The sequence below is a fragment of the Schistocerca gregaria genome, chromosome 8 (genome assembly GCF_023897955.1).
Source record: "Schistocerca gregaria isolate iqSchGreg1 chromosome 8, iqSchGreg1.2, whole genome shotgun sequence".
Taxonomy (NCBI): Eukaryota; Metazoa; Arthropoda; class Insecta; order Orthoptera; family Acrididae; genus Schistocerca; species Schistocerca gregaria.
Window position 1 is genome coordinate 501,361,441 of NC_064927.1, and position 20,571 is coordinate 501,382,011.

General features: G+C 43.0%; 1 protein-coding gene across 1 annotated transcript in view; it reads left to right on the forward strand.

The window, feature by feature from the left end:
* LOC126285365 (serine/arginine-rich splicing factor 1A) overlaps window positions 1-9,349 on the forward strand; it is a 78,281-nt gene extending 68,932 nt beyond the window's left edge. The window contains exon 4 of the mRNA XM_049984688.1: window positions 7,303-9,349. Coding sequence (XP_049840645.1) covers window positions 7,303-7,494 — 192 coding nt within the window. The 3' untranslated portion in view covers window positions 7,495-9,349. The remainder of the gene's footprint in view (window positions 1-7,302) is intronic.
* The last annotated feature ends 11,222 nt before the right edge of the window (window positions 9,350-20,571 follow it).

The following is a 20,571-nucleotide window of genomic DNA, read 5'->3' on the forward strand; positions in this document are numbered from 1 at the left end:
TTAAATTTATCTTTGTCATTTTTAGTAAATAAATTGTAAAAAACTACTGCAGTGCACCTTGTGTTTTGCTTTTTTACTGTTTACCGGACTGACCCCTCTAACTTCAGTTATCATGTAGAAAATTTGTGGGATGGAGGAAAATACTTGTGTGTGTGTGTGTGTGTGTGTGTGTGTGTGTGTGTGTGTGTGTGTGTGAAAACACACATTGTGATTTTAGTTTGCAGGAAATTAAACTGCAAAACCCTTATTTCCAGTTTGAAACCTGCTAGTGTTGGCCCCTGCGGGTTCGGGGATTAGAATAGGCCCGCGGTATTCCTGTCTGTCGTAAGAGGTGACTAAAAGGAGTCTCAAACTTTTCGGCCTTATATGATGGTCCCCTGTTGGGTTTGACCTCCATCTCTCAAAATTTTCCGAAGAGCGAGCCGATTGGGGAAGGGCGCCTTACTTGGTGCATTGTGTCCATCTTGCGATCAGACCTTTTGCCAGCTTATACACCGTTGAACTGCAGTCCTGTCCTCTCTCCATCTCTTTTTCTGCGTGCAGATAACACCTTGCACTGTGCAGTGCCTCTTTTTGCACCGACGGCGACCATGGACCACATGTTACCTAACATCCAGCACGGTAGCCAGTCCATTGTGGTGGGGCCGCCATGTACCCTGTTGGTTGTAGCCCCCTGACAACACAGGGATCGCTCTACTGATGCCTGCGCCGTTAACTCCCCACGTATGCCTATCCTCCTGGGGTATCGGGACTCCCGGCAACGGCCATCCTGCCAGGTGGCTCTTGCCGTGGCTGGGTGGCGCCCGTGGGGAGGGCCCTTGGTCGGAGTAGGTGGCATCAGGGTGGATGACCCGCAATGAAGCGTGGTACATCGTCTCTCGCTGGTGGCCAGCCGTCAAAAGTCTCTAAGTGTTCTCGGGCTCACTTTAATGCTCAGAAGTACGATCCGTTCCCCTCCCTGTCCACACCGTGGGAGGAACGTAAGTCTCAGGATGGCAGTAGCAGTTATTCGCCCCGCTTCTTAGTTTGTACGAGGGTTGATGGGGAGTCTTTTCTCTCCACAAAGCCTCAGTTCTTCTTCGAGCATTTAGAGGACAAGTTTGGGGAGGTGGAGGGCTTGTCAAAAATGCGCTCTGGGTCTGTCCTGATACAAACGGCATCCTCTGCCCAGTCACGATGGTTACTCGCTTGTGACAAGTTGGGGGATGTTGCCGTTACGATCACACCCCATAAGAGTTTAAATATGGTCCAGGGAGTTATTTACCATAGGGATCTTCTTTTGCAGTCTGATGAAGAGCTGCACGCCAATTTAGAGCGCCGATGTGTACATTTCGTCTGGCGCGTTCATCGGGGTCCGAAGGAAAATCAGATTGCTACCGGTGCCTTCATCTTGGCCTTCGAAGGGGATACATTACCGGAAAAAGTCAAGGTGATGGTCTACTGATGTGACGTTAAGCCCTATATCCCTCCCCCGATGCGGTGCTTTAAGTGCTGGAAGTTCGGCCATATGTCTTCTCGCTGCACTTCCAGCCTCACATGTCGGGATGGCGGACGCCCATCACATCCCAATACTCCATGTGCCCCACCTCCCATCTGTGTCAACTGCGGGGAGCACCATTCACCTTGCTCGCCAGACTGCCGAATTTTCCAGAAAGAGCATAAAATCATGGAATACAAGACCCTGGACCGACTAACCTATACTGAGGCCAAGAGGAAATACGACCGACTCCATCCTGTGAGAATGACATCTTCCTACGCTGCTGCTACAACACCTGTGCTAGCCCCGCCTGTTTCTCCAATTGTGGCCGGATCGACGATTAGTAAAACTCCTCCTGCCCCCTCGCCAGTGGGGGGGGGCTCTACCCACCGGGTTGCTCTTGCGCCACATACCTCAGGAGCAACACCATCCCACCCATCGGGGACGTCCGTCCGCACTTCTAAGCCGGAGAAGTGTCCAACTTCTTCGGCTTCTCACGCTCGCAAGGGGTCCCTTGGATCCCTCCCTTCCTAGGTTTCCGCCAGTGAGAAGCCCGACGACCGACAATGGCATAAGTGCCCGCAATCGGCTGGTCGTAGGGCTTCACAATTCTCCTCCGTCCCGGAGACTGAATCGGTGAAGCCCTCCCAGCCGGTGCGATCCAAGGAACGGCGTGAGAAACCCAACAAGAGCTCTCAGCCCAAGGAACTCGCGGTGGCAGCCATCCCACCGCAACCTTCCAGCTCTGCGTCTGAGGATTCAGTGGAGATTCTGGCGTCTGCTGAGGACCTCGATCTTGCCGGTCCATCAGACACCATGGAAAGCACTGTCACAGGTGCTAAATCGGAGGCAGCAGGTGACCCAGCGGCGTAATCTCCCTTCCCAGTCCCGTCAAGCCTTTCTCAGCCATGGACAACACCATCCTCCAGTGGAACTGCAGCGGTTTCTTCCACCATCTAGCTGATTTCCTCTGCATTGCTCTGCAGGAAACTTGGTTTCCGGCAATGCGAACCCCCGCCCTCCGTGGCTATTGGGGTTGTTATAAGAACTGGGCAGCTTATGAAAGGGTGTCTGGTGGCGTCTGCATCAATGTCCTGAACTCTCTTCACAGCGAGTTTGTGCCTCTCCACACACCTTTAGAGGCTGTCGCTGTTCGGGTGTGGACGCCTTAGGCTGTTACCGTCTGCAGTCTTTACCTTCCACCAGATGATGATGTCGCGCAGCATGTCCTGGCTGCTCCGATAGCTCAATTGCCTCCACCTTTCCTGTTACTGGGCGACTTTAATGCCCATAACCATCTGTGGGGTGGGTCAGTGGCAACAGGTCGAGGTGCCATCGTTGAGCATTTATTGCCGCAGCTCGATCTCTCGATCTTAAATGATGGTGCCTTTACACACTTCAGTGTGGCGCATGGCACATACTCCGCCATTGACCTTTCCACGTGTAGCCCTAGCCTCTTACCGTCTGTCCAATGGAGAGTTCATGACGACCTGTGTGGTAGCGACCACTTTCCGATCTTTCTGTCACTGCCACAGCGTCAGTCTTCTGGGCGCCCTAGCAGATGGGCTATGAATCAGGCTGACTGGGACTTGTTCTCCTCCACTACCGCTATTGAGCCTCTCTCTAACGATGCCATTGATGCAGTGGTTCAATCAGTCACCACCGGCATCGTTACTGGCGCCTAATCTGCCATTCCCCGTTCTTCTGTGTCCCTTCGGCGGCGGACTGTGCCTTGGTGGTCACCTGAGATCGCTGAAGCGATTAAAGCTCGCCGGCGGGCGCTCCAGCGTCACAAGCGACATCCCTCAATCGACCACCTTATCGCCTTCAAATGGCTGCATGCGCGAGCCCGCTGCATTATCCGCCAACGCAAGCAGGAGTGCTGGGAGTGGTATGTGTCCACCATTGGCCTCCATGTCACTCCATCGCAGGTCTGGGCCAAGATTCGCCGCCTCTATGGCTATCGGACCCCTGTCAGTGTCCCTGCGCTCTCACTGAATGGGGCAGTTTGTACTGACTCCGACGTCATTGCAAACCGCTTGGCAGAGCACTTTGCTATGAATTCCGCTTCTGCCAACTACCCCTTGGGCTTCCGCTCCATTAAGGAGCAGATAGAACGTCGGAGTCTTTTCTTTTCGCACTCACCATCCTGCATTGTACAATGTTCCATTCAGTGAGTGGGAATTTCGAAGTGCCCTCGCCGCTTGTCCTGATTCCGCTCCTGGGCCAGATAGCATCCACTCTCAGATGCTGAAACACCTTTCAGTGGACTGCCAGCGACGCCTCCTCAATCTTTACAACCGCATTTGGGTCGAGGGTGAGTTTCCGTCGCAATGGCGGGAAAGTCTTGTTGTCCCCATTCTGAAACCAGGGAAAAACCCTTTGGAGGTGGACAGCTACCGTCCCATTAGCGTCACCAACGTTCTTTGCAAGTTGCTTGAACGGATGGTGAGCTGGCACTTGAATTGGGTACTGGAGTCTCGAGGCCTTCTGGCTCCGTCTCAGGGTGGGTTCCGTAAAGGCCGCTCTGCCGCCGACAGTCTGGTGAGCCTGGAGTCGGCCATCCATACTGCCTTTGCCCGCCGTCAGCATCTGGTTGCTGTCTTTTTCGACATGCGGAAGGCGTATGATACGACATGACGTCATCACATCCTTTCTACGCTTCATGGATGGGGTCTTCGGGGCCCTCTGCCGATCTATATCCGAAATTTTCTGTCGTATCGTACCTTCCGCGTGCACGTCGCGGCCTCATATAGTTCCTCCCAAGTCCAGGAGAACGGTGTGCCACAGGGTTCTGTTCTCAGTGTGTGTCTGTTTTTAATAGCTATTAACGGGCTCGCTTCGGCCGTGGGAAATACTGTCTCCGCTTCCCTGTATGCTGACGACTTCTGCTTTAATACTACTCTATTGGCATTGCAGCTGCTGAATGTCAGCTACAGGGCACAATCCACAAAGCGCAGTCTTGGGCTGTAGCGCATGGTTTTCAGTTTTCCGCAGCCAAGACCTGCGTTATGCATTTCTGCCGGTGACGCACTGTTCACCTGGAGCCGCGGCTTTATCTTGATGGCGAGCTTCTTAAAGTGGTGGAGTTACATAGGTTTTTGGGGATGGTTTTCGATGCCCGGTTGACTTGGCTGTCTCATATTCGACAGCTTAAACAGGCTTGTTGGCGGCATTTAAATGCTGTGCGATGCCTGAGCCACACCAGGTGGGGCGCCGACCGATCTACTCTCCTACGGCTTTACCAGGCGTTAATCCAGTCCCGTCTGGACTACGGGAGTCTGGCTTATGGCTCAGCATCCCCATCTGCGTTGCGGGTGCTGGACCCAATCCTCCACAGCGGGATACGTCTTGCCACTGGTGCCTTTCGAACCAACCCTGTGGACAGCATACTTATGGAGGCAGGTGTCCCTCCACTGCGGTTACGACGCCAACAATTACTGGCTGCTTATGCTGCCCATGATTTAAGCTTGCCCGGGCATCCAAATTATCGTGTCCTCTTCCCGCAGTCAGTTGTTTATCTGCCAGAACGTCGGCCCCGGTTGGGTTGTCCAATCGCCGTACGTGTCAAACAGCTTCTTTCCTGGCTTGGGTGTTTCCCTGTTCCACCTCCTTTCTGGGCCCCTCTGCGTACACCCCCGTGGTGTGTGCCTCGCCCTTGCCTTCGGCTCGACTTGGCACATGGCCCGAAGGACTCAGTCCCTCCGGAGGCCTTCCGACGCCGCTTTTATTCCATCCTGGCCACGTATCAGGGCTCTCGCATTGTCTACACCGATGGTTCGATAGTTGCTGGTCTAGTCGGTTATGCACTAACTCTAGGGGACCATTCTGAACAACGTTTGTTTCCGGCTGGCTGCAGTGTGTACACTGCTGAGTTGGTCGCCATCTTTCGTGCCCTAGAGTATATCCGCTCCTGCCCAGGTGAGTCCTTCGTTATTCTGTAGCGATTCCCTGAGCAGTTTACGAGCTCTCGACCAGTGTTTCCCTCGTTCTCGTCTGGTAATGGCTATCCAGGAGTCCCTACATACTCTCGCCCGTAGCGGCAGGTCTGTGGTCTTTGTTTGGACCCCAGGCCATGTTGGTATACGTGGCAATAAAGCTGTTGACCGCCTGGCAAAAGAGGCCACCAGTGCGCAATCTCTGGAGATTGGCCTCCTGGCGGCTGATTTGCGGGCAGTCTTACGCCGCAAAGTTATCTCGTTTTGGGATGTGAATGGCGCGGTCTGACCACCCCTAACAAACTCCGTGCCATCAAGGACACGACTGTGTGGCGGTCATCCATGCGAGCCAGCCGCAGGGACTCAATCGTCCTTTGTCGGCTCCGCATTGGCCACACCCGACTCGTGCACAGTTATTTAGTGTGTCGTGAGGATCCCCCTCTTTGTCGTTGTTGGGCGTCCTTGACGGTGGTCCATATTCTGTCGGAGTGGGCCCTTTTAACCGTTTTCAGGCAGGCTTTTGCAGTGCCTGACACGCTCTCTGCTCTTTTATCAGATGACTCTGCCATGGTGGACTTGGTTTTGTGTTTTATTCGGGCAGGGGGTTTTTATCCTTTAATCTGAGTTTTTTTTAGTGTTGATTCTGGCTTTTAGCCTCTGATTTTAAACTGAGTTTTTAAAGTGTTCTTGGTGGTTGGCTTTTCCTCTTTTTCTCTATGGTCGGCCAACCACCGTCACACTGTGTGTTTTAATTTGTTTTGTCTAGTCTCTGTCAGAGTATTTCATGTCCTGTTTCGTCTGCTGTCTTTCCTGTTGTTCGTTTTTTATTCTCTTCGGGTGGTTTTAGTTTTTATGGAACAAGGGACCGATGACCATAGTAGTCTGGTCCCTTTAATCCCACAAACCAACCAACCTGCTAGTGTTGACTGTCCGTTGAACACTTTGAAGTTCAGCCACTCAGAAAAATTTGAGGCTTAGAAAACCAGCCATTTATGCCATTATTTAAGGCATTACTGGCACATGTGTGTTTGATGTATCTTAAAGAACCAAACATTTAAAAAATACCAGGCTTCAATGTTTATTTTTCATATTTTGCTCTATTCTTGGATTATACAAGTTTCAAAGTAATTAGGACATAGTATTACTGTCCAATCAAAAACTGGTGAGTTATTGAGCAATTGCAAAAATAATTCATTTTTGTAGGAAAAGTTGAAGTATTCTGGCACACAGAGAGGTCTGTTGGAATCGGAGCAGTACTAGTTTGTTGTTTTCCTGTTTGTTCTGCCAGTATAGTGCCCATTTTCTCCAAACAAGTGTTTGAAACCTGTGTTGAAACTAAATTTTTCTTTCAAAATAGTTTTCGAAATTTGATAACAGGAGGCAGCATGTGTCAAGGTACAATTTACGAGCAGTAGGTGGTTCCCAGTTGAGTTAATTGCTGCCTGAGCTATACTCTGGCACAGTCCATTGAACACAGTCGTTTGACCTGAGTTACGCTCAGGCTTGTCACCAAAGTGTTAATGAAGGTTTTTACAACACTTAAATAATTTACTGACCAAAATTACTCAGTTGCTTGAAACTCCATTATGGAAAATTTGGATACGAGTTGCTGTTTCTTAAACACTAAGTTTTGTCTGACCTAGCCTGAAAATCCAGTGTCATTTGATCAACATAAAGCTCTTATTTCAATGCATTGTATAGAGTCCATAATGAGCACTATACTGACCACAGTAATCTAGAGAACAAGCCATTAGCGATTATGTGTATTAGTGGTGGAAATAAACTTTGTTGTGTTAAAGTGGAGGGGAAAAATTGAGTCTTTCTGAAAATATGGTATCATATTTGCTCAAAATAATATCCATCCATTTATTTTGTTTAATTTTTCAGGGAGAAGTTTCCTACATCCGTGTGAAAGAAGATTATGGGGGTGGTGGCAGTGGAGGCCGTGGGAGTGTTGGAGGTGGGCGTTCTCGCTCTCGCAGCTATTCACCTCGCAGGCGCGGCTCACCCACTTACTCCCCTGTCAGGCGCAGCTTTTCTGATTCGCGTTCTCGCTCTCGGTCACGATCCTACAACTGAGAGGTTAATATCATTTCTGTCCTAGACATTGTCATTTTTACCCTGCAAACTTTGATGATGAGATTTTACAGACTTGATGGAGAGACTGCATAATGTGACTGTGTTTACCACCCTTCACCACTGCCTAATCCTCTCTGTATGACAACCATGTTAAGTTCATAAGATAATCAATGCTTATTATTTCTGTAACTTTTTATGCATGAATGAGAAGTGTGTAATTTTAATTTTTGCGTTTTCAATGTTGTGTGAATGGTAGATTGCACCAGTTTGGAAAGTATTAAATGAGTACTGAAGTGTATTATAAAAATATGTTTCTGCCAAACTACAGAGGAATGAAAACTCAATAGTGTGACAGTACTACATGGTACAGAATTGTCTTCTTAACTAGAAATATTATCCAAATCATTTTTGTAATGATATGCATAGTTGTCAGACCCAATAAGATGCTTGTGTACAATAATTGCTAATTTGAAGTAGCCACACTCTTCATATAAGGCTGTGCAAAGCATTTCAGAGCATTTAGGACACAATGTTTATAGATATTGTAGTTCTATATAGATGTGGAAGTTTCTTCTCAGAGTCTCTGTCGGGGAAATGTTGAAACTGAATAGGGTCATGAGTTGGTAATAGTCACACTTCCATGCATTCTTAAAAAGATCACTTTTGATTCAATCCAAATGTAGTTAATATTGCTGAGCTTTGGTGCTGTGTAACATGTATCATCTAATTGAGAAAATGATCAAATTTTGGCTCCCAGTGTCAGTAATATTAGGTCTGTTGGTAAACCGAATGGGATATGAGAAGCGGAAAAAAAATCTGATACAGTTAAGGTTACAAGAACTTTTGTTATCTGCTTGACTTGATGAACAAGGGATTCATTTGTATTGTCATTTTTCTTGTGTACTGTTTCATAATGCTGCACTCTTGAGTGAGTGCATCAGATTTTACAAGTCTGATTCTTCAGACTGTATCATATAATAGTTGACCATTGCTATACGCTTCACAATTCTGTCAATACTGCACTTGGGTAGGTTTTCGCCCATTCTTGATTGGAATGGAATTGGCAGTATTTGGTGTCATTCCCCGAAATGAAGAGTGCAGCTTGGTTTTGTAGATGTTGATGGATAAATTTGTCAATATGTTCTACTTTGAGGCCCCTTATTGGTGTGTCTTATTACATAAAAATGACTCTTAAACAAAAAATGGCAGAACATTCAGGAGTAGATGAGTTTTAGAGTAATTACTGAAGGGGAGCCTTCTGCTTCTTGCATAACTTAAGATTAACTTTCTGTATAAGTAAATAATTCTTGACTTGAAACATTCTTGGAACTATTTCATTAAGTTGCCCCAAACTTGACAAAAATCACACTTAACTGAATATAGTAACTTATAATTGCTGAATATTTACTGTAAATGTACATTATTTTTTTCTGTTGGAAAACTAAACATATTTTGTAGCAGTGGGCAATTCCAAGGAATGTCAGTTTACTCATTAAGTCAGGATCTTGCATAGTTACATTGAAGTATTTGTTCTTTTTTTCATGTTGTATTGTAATTTCATTGGAAGTAAATGTACAAATTTATTGTATATCTTTAAAGTGCAACTATTATGAAGGTAGTGCTTAGTTGGAAAAAAATGAGTTACAGTCACCAGTAAATTTAATTTCATAAGCTGCTTTTGGCATCACCTTCATAGAGTCTCACTTCAAAGATGCTAAATGTTTTGGTGCCTTATATTGCATTAATTATGTTTTTTTCTCTTTTTCCCGTGCACATTGGATAGCAATTGTATTGGATGTATCAACAATTTGGAATACATACACAATAAAGGATTGAATCTGATTTCTAAAAAGTACATGGAGTCTGTTTTTGGATGAAGAGGACTAGTGTGGATTTCATGGATTGTCCTTGGATTCATGTGGTTGGATTGGAGGATTCTCATCTTGCAGTCTATTCCATCAGGAGCTCTTTCGATGCCTCTGTGCTAGTACTAGGATGTGGACTTTCTTAAACACCTGGATAAGCCATGAACGGAATAGATGTCATTGTGGAAATGATCATTAATTAGGTTTCAAGTGGAACTATTAACCCTACAAAATTAACTCTGGATCATTGAGGAAAGAGAATAAATGAACATATTTGTTCTCAGAACTATTCTCTTTAATGCATTAATGTCTGACAAACAGTGGCATCAATTTATGGACATCCAAAGATGATAACATATGGGTGGAATTCAGTGATCGTTAGGACACTTCCTATTCACCACTGGAAAAGAGGACAACAATCCTAAGTTATCATTGGATGAAATGATTCAGATTCATATGGATCTAACCCTGTTCTTGGATCAGCGTGGGAAAATATTCCAGGATTTTTCTCTATTTGAGGATTCTGGGCTACTTTTCCAATGACGTTTAAGTCTTATAGAAGTGTGGATTCATATGGATCTCCTTGTTTATCAGGGAATATGGCACGTGTCGCATGGTATGCTTGGATTTGTGGAATCTCTGCCCCTCAAGGAAGTAGCGGACAAGACATGGGACAATAGACTGAATTTGTTTGGACACTGGAGTGTGCTTGAATGGATACTTATAGGACTCATTACTACTTGGACACAAGTGATCTCATTTGCTCAACAGTATGGACACCTCCTCTTAATGTGTAGGACATGCATGTTTGGGATGCCTGCCATCTGTGATTTTTTTACACTTTGAATGATACGTTCTTGAATTTGAGAACAACGTTGGATCAGAAATCCCAGATTTCTGTAGCTTGAAAAACCACTAGGAGCATTCAAACTGCTTATGCATGCACATGTGGTAGGCAACTTGACTCAGTTGATGACACAGGAAATAAGACTGGAGGGATTCCAGTCAATTGACTTTGGATTGAGGCAGTATGGACTGAGATACAGGTCAGGACAAATTTGCTGCATCTGCTGGAGACCCCACCTGTACTGTTACCCTGCTTCTGGGATGGAGATTCCACACTGGTATGTTAAACAGTATGGTATTTTGTGTGGCTTCTAATGTCTTAATTTTGCTTTGATAACTCACTAAGTTATGTGGTTTATTTCGTTTCCGCCCCCAGAATTTTTATTGTCATCTTAATTTGGTATTCCATATTTGTGTGTGTGTGTGTGTGTGTGTGTGTGTGTGTGTGTGTTTGGGTGGGGGTTTGTGCATTTGTAACTATGCATACGTATGGCATGCTTGAAACCTTACGCAGATATTTATTCGGTCTTAAGTTTCTCCTCTTCTTCCCTGCTTTGGCAGGTAGTAAACAGAAATGTCAAACAACGCGTCTTTATTCATATTTTAATATTCAGCTATGAGTATCAAGGTATACTTCAATGTAAGTATGCAGTTGTAGCATTTTGGCAAAGCAAGTTGCTTTATCCTTAAACATTGGTATAATTAATTGTGGCATCTGTGTTAATAAGCTCTTAAGTTTGAGTATTTCATTAAAGCATGCAGTGGGAATGTTGTTTTGCAAGTGTTCAAGTACACAGTTATTTAATTGTGGTTGGTTATACTATACAATACCATTTGGGTGGGGTGACTTATTGTGTGAAGTCCTTTATTTATAGCATTTTATAATGGGCTTCTCTCTCTCTCTCTCTCTCTCTCTCTCTAAAATTCCTAGACTTGCCAAGCGGGAAAGCGCCGGCAGACAGGCACAATGAACAAAACACACACAGAGAATTACTAGCTTTCGCAACCGATGGTTGCTTCTTCAGGAAAGAGGGAAGGAGAGGGAAAGACGATAGGATATACAAAGATTCCAAGACTTAACCAAGCAGGAAAGCGCCGGTAGATAGGCAATAAATAAATATATAATCTCCACCTGCCTCTACGTCTCTCTACTTCTAGTTCCTTTTAATACATTACATCACTATAACTTTTACGATATTGAAAATACGTTACACCATAGTGACAGCAACAAACAGATGTAGTGTTACTAAGAGCAGTGGAATACTGTTACTCCATAGCTAAGAGTTTTGGATTCAAATAGCGTTTCCCAAATGAGCTTTGCAGAGGATAAAACGATCTTTCCACCTAGATTGTTTACTCTTGGAACAAATATTTTGCCACAACTAGCTAGTTTCAGCCATACGGCTATCATAAGTGAAATCTATGGGACATGCAATGTACGCAGTGTGAAAATAATGTATATACGTAGATACGCAAAATAGGGAAACATTCCACGTGGGGAAAATATATCTAAAAACAAAGATTCTGTAACTTACCAAACGAAAGCGTTTGTACGTTGACAGAAACAATATCACACACACACAAATTTCAAGCTTTCGCAACCCACAGTTGCTTCATCAGGAAAGAGGGAAAGACGAAAGGATATGTGTGTTTTAAGGGAGAGGGTAAGGAGTCATTCCAATCCCGGGAGCGGAAAGACTTACCTTGGGGTGGGGGGTAAAAGGGACGGTACACACTCGCTCGCGCGCGCACACACACACACACACACACACACACACACACACACACACACACACACACACGTATGTATGAAAAGTTATGGTCATGTAATATTAGCACATTTCAGTAGTATAATAGGGAATTACCAGGATCTGAGAAATGACATGGAAAGACCAGGCCCCCTCTAACAAACCTCATTTATCCTTTTGACAAAAACATTTTTTTCCAAATTAACAATAGGCCCCCTTTAAGAAAGACAGGTAGGAAAATACCAAGTTACCTTAGCATGATAAGTTTACACACTTGAAAACTGCTCAAAATGGTGAGTAATATAGTTATCCTTTTAATAACCTTGAACAAGATGCAAGACTTTAATATTGGCTTTTAAAAAATTTAACCAAACCAAGAAAACAATTGAAATTGAGCTCTAGACAAATTTCTGCAAGCGAGCTCAAAACCGAGACATTCGGCAGACCCCCAAAAGATAAATATTAACTAGTAAAAAAGATACAGCAGTTCACCTTTATAGTTTATCCTAATGGTTTACACCAAATAATTTAGATTCAAATTTAGAACAAGGTTACAGCATGTATTACACAAAACTAAGAGGGAAAATTACGTGTGCGAAGGCAATTAATCGGACGATTTCCTGACAGACCGCAAAATTTCATTTACAGGAAAGTCAGATAACATAAGTTACTCAACTTCATCACAAACAGTCAGGACCTTTGGCTGCAAACAAATAACAATCTGTGCTAGGAAATGTTTGAGAGCTGTTCACACGGCCGCAAGCAAGCTGGGCTCACATTGCAAGGAGTCTCTGACATGGAACGCTCTCCCAATAACTTAGTTGGTGCTATCAACAGTGAACACAAATGTCTCACTGAACCACACTACAACTGAAAATGATTGTTTAACCAAGGTTGCACTTGTAGAACCTTTCAAATAAGGTCACATTCCCCAGGAAATAGTCTTGTTAAAAATTTAAGGTGTGAAGAACTACTCAAAAGGACCTGTAATTTCTTCCAGGAAGGAATATAAATAACAACTCACCATTAACTGGAGATCATAACAAACAAAACTTGAAAGGCTGGATAATAGTAATAACAGAGCACACCAGCTTCTAGAACACAGTGAAAACAAAGATCAAAATTCTGAAACAGTTTGTTCTCTAAATTATGACAAAGTTTTAGAGAGAACCATAGCCAGAAGATTAACACAGGTCACTTCAAAACACACAGAACCAACAGGACAATAATTTTGTCCTAGAATCACATTGAGTCAACTAACAAAGGCATGCATAAAATCTCATGGAAATATACACACAAATACGTGCTCAAACATCTTGCGGAATGGGAAATCTGTGCACAGAGATGAACAATCAGGTACACATGCCATAGGCAAACCAAATCTTTCGCCTTCTACGCAGTGCTGGCGAAGAAGAGTGAACGATGATCCAGAAAAGTCGTGCCAACGCACACCTTGTGTTGGTTGCTCCAACCGTGCCAGTGACCCAGCTCCCTTTCCGATGACATCTGGCAATTGTGAGTGATTTCATGCACTTTGTCGGCGATCCTCCATGACCATTTTGTGCACTTTTGCAATGACTTCTGGAGTAGTGACACATCTTGGCTGGTTACTGTGCAGATCATCATCTTAGCTCTCCTGACCAAATTTAAAGTCATTTGTCTACTTGGCAACACATGAATATGAAGGAGCAGAGTCCGCCAGTGTATTTCAGAAATCGGCATGAATGTCCTTTGCTTTTATTCCTTCCTTTATGAAGTACTTAATCATATCTCGATCTCCCCCCACCCCCATCTCTTTGCAAATCACTACTTGGGAACAGCCCCATCACTGCCACAGCTCTTTTACGAGAGCACTGATGTGGCTTGTGTTTACGGGTAACACTCCAATGAATATCAGGTGAACAACTCATTGCACTAGCGCTGACGTCTTGTGAGGATTTTCGAACCACCCTCATACCTGAAGTTTCTATCAACACTTACATTCGCTTTAACAAGTTTAGTGTGGCCTTTTTGTTTGATCATGAACAGGTTTCCTGCATAACTATTTACACTATAATCATCAAATAATGGAAATTCCAGGACGGAATAATGAGAATATTATAAAAAAGAGTAGGTTGCAACTCACCATATAGAGGAGATGTTCGGTGACAGACAGATAAAATAATCTTTAGCTTTTGGTGGAAAGGTCTTTTTCTAAAGTAGACAACACATACTCACACAAGCAATCATGCACACACAGGAGCACAGTCTCTGGCCACTGAGGCCGTACTGTCAGCAACTGCACATGATGGGGAAGCAGCCTAGGTAGAGGGGGTAAGGAGGAGGCTGGGGTGGGGAGGAAAATGGATAACAGAATAGGGGTGGGGTAAAATGTAGGGCATGTTTGTGGGAGTGTGCAGAGATGTGGTGGGCAGCTAGGTGCAGCCCTACCAGCTCAGCCCTGTTATCCCTCCCACTCGTCACACTAACCTCCTCCCTTCTCCCACCACCATGATTACTCCTTCTCCCACCACGATTACTCCTTCTCCCACCACCATGATTACTTCTTCTATTATGTGCAGTTGTTAGCAGTACAGACTTGGTGGCCAGACACAGTGTGTGTGTGTGTGTGTGTGTGTGTGTGTGTGTGTGTTTTGTCCACTTTAGGAGGTGGTCTTTAGGATGAAAGCTTTGTTGTGCCTATCTGTGACTCAGATCTCTCTTATATGTGGACTAGCGATGTATCCTTTTTATAGTATTATACACAGTAATTACACATGACTGAGAGCAACACAGCTTTGCTCTGTACAGAGATATAATGACATCTATTAATGAGAGATCAACATTTTTTCGGAGCAACAATGATCATTTTTTCCGATATGTCCATTAAAAACTTTTTTACAACATGAGGAAGTGGGGCAAGGCAGGGATGGTGGTGGAGGTGGGATGGGAAGTGTTGGGGGGTAATCATTAGCCTACAGGTCTCTTCAGAAGACAATGTGCAGTCGAAAGAACAAAAATGAAATGAAATTACCTTATTGGATTTTTTGGCCGGGAGACTCTGAGGTTGTTCGTCCCCTAGTGTAAATCTCTGACGCATCTTCAGTGACTTGTGTGTCGATGATAATGAAAATGGGTAGGTAAAATGCCACTTACCAAGTGGCAGTGGGAAAAAACACACGTAAAAGGTATTACACTTGCAAGCTTTTGGAGCCAGTGACTCGTCATTCTGGCTGAAGGGTTGAAAATGGATAAGGGCTGACGGACAAGGACTGGTGAGGTTTAGGAAAAGGGGTACACTTTGGAAAAGTCACCCAGAACCCTCCAAGACACAATGAAAAGGAAAGAATGTCCTGGACCTGGGGTTCTGGGCAACTTTTCTGAACTCTACCCCTTTTCTTAAATCTCTCCCTTCTTTCTTCCCCCTTCTGGCAGGAGTAGGAGCCACTGGCTCCAAAAACTTGCTAACTATGTTACATTTTATACGTGTGTTCTCCTGTCACCACTCAGTGAATAGACTGATTATCTATTCAGTTAAACTATATTTTCAAAAATTGATAATTTTTGGTGATGATGAAATAACAGATAATGACACACTCGGTTCCGGAGTGGAAATCTAAGCCAGGTCCCTCGCATAGTGTTGAGCCGCACTGACCACTCATCAGTGGAGGTGGGCAAAACTAAACTGTTGGTATGTCTCGATAAGCTGGGGCGCCTGTGGTTGTGTGCAGCTTGCATAGTGGGAACACGACAGCAGCACCATGTGTAACACACTTTTAACATTGTATTTGCCCCCCTCTTTAATTGTATTAATATTACTTTGAGAATGTTTCTCTTATCGCCTGTAATTCTGTAGAATTACTGCATATTTCCAGTGTGACACTTACTTTTCCTGTTTGATATGCCGAGATGTTTCTGCCTTGAGTCTATTAATAGGAGAAAAGCTGAGTAGTTAAGTTGTAGCTGCGTGGTAGTGTTTGAGGAGCTGCATATTCTGGAAAGTAATCGTGGTTCGCATCCCTCAAACCCCATTGAAAATTTGGGGGCCAAATAAAACATTCCACAACTCACACTGGCCAGTACTGTCCCCTGGGCCTAATGATGGATACATAGGAGAGTCTCCAGAGATAGAGTGCCCACACAGCTCTTTGGACGGTACATAACTGACGCCAGTGGTACGTGGAGCACATACACGCTGTCTGCCCCGCTTCACCGGATGAGGCAGGTAATTGGAGGTGATAGTGGGTGTAGCACATACGACCCTTTTCCTGATGTGAAACTTACCTTCACTCCCATTACTCCACTTTAGAATATTTGATACAGCAGTATGTTTGTTAATTGGAAATCTAAGTAAAATTGCTGTACCTTACATTTTATTTATTTAATTCATGCTGTCTAACATTAAATATTTGTGAATTTGAAGGGAGCTCAAACAAGTCAATTTGAATAGAAATGATGATCTAATATGAGGGAGACACAGAAAACACTTAATGCCGACTAGTATAAGAACAGGTAAACCCTAAAATAATAATATTCTTTTCCATGCTGCCTCTCCCATTATTTTCTGCCCCCCCCCCCCCCCCCCAAAAAAAAGGAAATACAGTCAGGGCATATAAAATGCGTTTTTTATGTTACCATTCTATGGGAGCTTTCCATGCACTGTGCCCATTTTCTCTATCTTAGTCTTCCGTGAAATGACCATTGCAGAATATGCATGGTGTGTCTTCTTCAGATAGCCTCATTGAAATTTTTATCAGACTGAGTGACTGGAAGATTGTTTCCTGTGTTTTTCTCCTTTTGTTTTTCAGGAATAAAACTCACTTCTGCTTCTTTTGATTCCATTATAGCTCTCATCTTTTTCAATTGTTTCAAACGTTCCCTGTATGGGAACAAGTTGGCTACTCAAAAGATACAGAACATGCTGATTTTGGTAGCTGGCTGGATATCAGTTGGACTAACAGTTGGTCTGTTGTTAGTATTTTGAAGTCTTGGTATGTGTAGAGCCATGATCTAAGTATATGCCTGTTACATGGGAAGTGGTCTGTTATAGCAGTCTTCCATTGTTACTGCTATCAGGTAGGTTGCTTCAAATATCATTGTAATGAAAAAGAGGTTACCACTTAGAGTTATTTGGCCACCAGTTTTGTGTCTTGAGGGCAATGTGTGTTGAATGGTTTCATGAATTCCAAATGATGTAATAAATAACGTATGTGGTCATGATCTTCTGATGCATTGTCTGGCACTCAAATGTTCTATGATGTCCACAAAGTATTAGCGCAATAGGTTCACCACCAGATGGTTTCTCAGTCGTCAGACCACTTAACAAGGGAAGGTCACGACATTGGGACCACAGATTTACTTCTAACTTTGTACATCTTTAGTAGGCCATTAAAACAACATAATGTGCAAGTAGTAAGATGTATTACCCCACTAATTCAAAGAAGTCATGAGAGAAGCTTTGTGTGTCTCTTATGTAACTGATATATCTGTGCATACGACAAAGTTTAGATTACTTGGTGTTCAATTGCTCAGCATTCGAGCTTCGTGAGACGAACGTGTAAGAAATGATAGTTTGACTCCCACTCAAACTTATTAATTTATTTTTTCATCACTTGTCATATTATTCAAATTTTGAGATTTGGGAGGTAATTAAATTAAAAAAAAAAGTGTATTTGCATGCAGTTTCAATTTAAGTTTTCCATGGCTGTATGACAAATACCATCCTGCAATGTGTGATGTCGAGACCACATTCGACGAGTAATTGTTACTTCACTCTTGTGGTCTGGCACATTGTCACTTACTGTATTAGTGATTATAAACATCATCATTTATATCATTATTTATCGAGGTTTGACTTGGGTTTTCCAAGCTTCTCCCTCATCCTTGAAAATTTAATTAAAAATAGTAAATAGTCAAATAAAATATGAAACTCGCAAGAACTTCACAAAAATGCACTTTGTTTCCTTTTTCTCCTTTTCTTTAATTATATTAGCTCTCAGATGTCACATAAATTAAATAACATGACCAGTGATGAAAAAATTATAGATTAAGAAGTAAGCGTTGACTGGATTCAGACCGTCGCCTTGTCCATGACCTTCTGGCAAAGTGTTATTGTTAACTGCTTGACCTCTACGACTTCTTACAGGCGACATCTTCGCGCATATACATCAGTTACATAATACAACCATAAAACTGACCTTGCGATTTTCTCGCGTTTGCCACAGTAGTGCAACATACTACTTGTGCATCATGTTGTTTTTAATGGCCTGTTGAAGGTGTACAAAGTTTGAAGTAAATCTGTGATCCAACATCATGGCCTTTCGTTAGTAAAAATGAGTCTTAATCCACCTACTAGGGTTGCAAGATGACGTTTACCATAATATGAAATACTGAATCCCAGTATGCAATATTGTCACGTATGAGAATACCTGTGGTGTCGGATATTAGGAAGGAGCAGTCTTAGGCCAGATACCTAGCTTCATAGGTATGCTGGGTTGAACAAGCACATACCATCAAAAACTTAGAATTCAACACTTTTAGGAGGAGGTTAGATTAGATTAGATTAGTTTAATACTTGTTCCATAGATCATAAATACGACATTCGTAATGATGTGGAACGTGTCAGGTTAATGAAAGATGTCTGTACAAGGTATTACATTACACAAAATATTGGATGACACTAATGCGTAAGTTAGTTTTTTTCCCTCCCTTAATTTATATCTAAAAATTCAGCCAATGAGTAGAAGGAATTGTCATCTAGAAATTCTTTTAATTTATTTTTAAATGTTGGTTGACTATCTGTCAGACTTTTTATGCTGTTTGGCAGGTGAACAAAGACTTTTGTGGCAGCATAATTATGCTGCCACAAAAGTCTTTGTTCACCTGTGCCCTTCTGTGCCAAAGTCAGATTTAACCATGCATAGTGAAGATCATCCTTTCTCCTGGTGTTACAGCTATGCACACTGCTATTACTCTTGAACTGGGCTGGATTATTAACAACTAATTTCATAAGTGAATATATATACTGTGAGGATCCCTAGATCCTTAAATAGATGTCTGCAGGATGACCGTGGGTGGACTCCAGCGATTATTCTGATTACACGTTTTTGAGCAATGAATACTTTTCTACTCAACAATGAATTACCCCAGAATATGATACCATACGAAAGCAGTGAATGAAAGTAGGCATAGTAAGCTAATTTACTGAGATTCTTATCACCAAAATTTGCAATAACCCTAATAGCATACGTAGCTGAACTCAGACGTTTCAGCAGACCATCAATGTGTTGCTTCCAGTTTAACCTCTCATCAATGGACACACCTTAGCTGCAGACTTCTGTTATTACTGGAGTTGTGCCATTTACTGTACGGAACTGTATATACTGTGTTTTATCAATTTAAAGAGAGTCCGTTTGCTGAGAACCACTTAATAATTTTGTGAAAAACATCATTTACAATTACATCACTTGGTTCTTGGTTTTTGGATGTTATTACTATACTTGTATCAGCAGCAAAAAGAACTAACTTTGCATCTTCATCAATATGGAATGGTAAGTCATTAATGTATATCAAGAACAGTAAAGGACCTAAGACCGAACCCTGTGGGACGCCGTACTTGATATCCCCCCAGTTTGAGGAATCAGCTGTTGTATTAACATTACATGAACCACTTATTTCAACTTTCTGCATTCTTCCAGTTAAGTATGAATTAAACCATTTGTGCACTGCCCCCCCTCAAATCATAATGATTTAGCTTATCTAAAAGAATTCCATGATTTACACAGTCAAAGGCCTTTGAGAGATCACAAAAATACCAATGGGTGATGTCCGGTTATTCAGAGCATTTAATATTTGATCAGTGAAAGCGTATATAGCATTTTCTGTTGAAAAGCCTCTCTGAAAACCAAACTGACATTTTGTTAGTACTTTATTTTTACAAATATGGGAGGCTACTCTTGAATACATTACTTTCTTAAAAAATTTTGATAGAGCTGTCAGAAGAGAGATTGGGCGATAGTTGTTGACATGCGACTTATCCTCCTTTTTATGCAATGGTTTTACAATGGCATATTTCAGTCTATTGGGGAAAACACCCTGCTCCAAAGAGGTATTACATACGTGGCTGAGAATCCTACTTGTCTGTGGGGAATAAGCTTTTTATAAGTATTCTTGACGGTATCCAGCTCCATATTGGTCTTATTGTCACTGCTCTATGTTTCGTGCTGTGAGAACTGAGTTGTGATACCTTCCAACAGAGCTGAGCACTTACTTTAAAAAGAATCTAGCTTTCTCGCATTAGCACATACTCTCATAATAGGCACTTTCCCTCTGTATTCAGAATCATTTTCAGTAGTGATATATATTTCGGGTAAATTGAAAACAGTGTCAAATCCAAACTGTCATTTAATCTAATTTAATTCTAATTGCAGCAAGGCAAAAAATAGTGCATTCAGTCATCTGGCATATGTTATTTTATACCCATAGACCTCCAGCATTATTTAGTTCTATTTCCCTTCGAAAATTATGGAGGAAACACCCACACTCTTCCATTTGAAATCCATATTTTTTTGTGCTTGTCATGTCAATTGGAAGCTTGTGCTATTTGGTACCACTTATCCCTTTTGAATCGTTATACATGT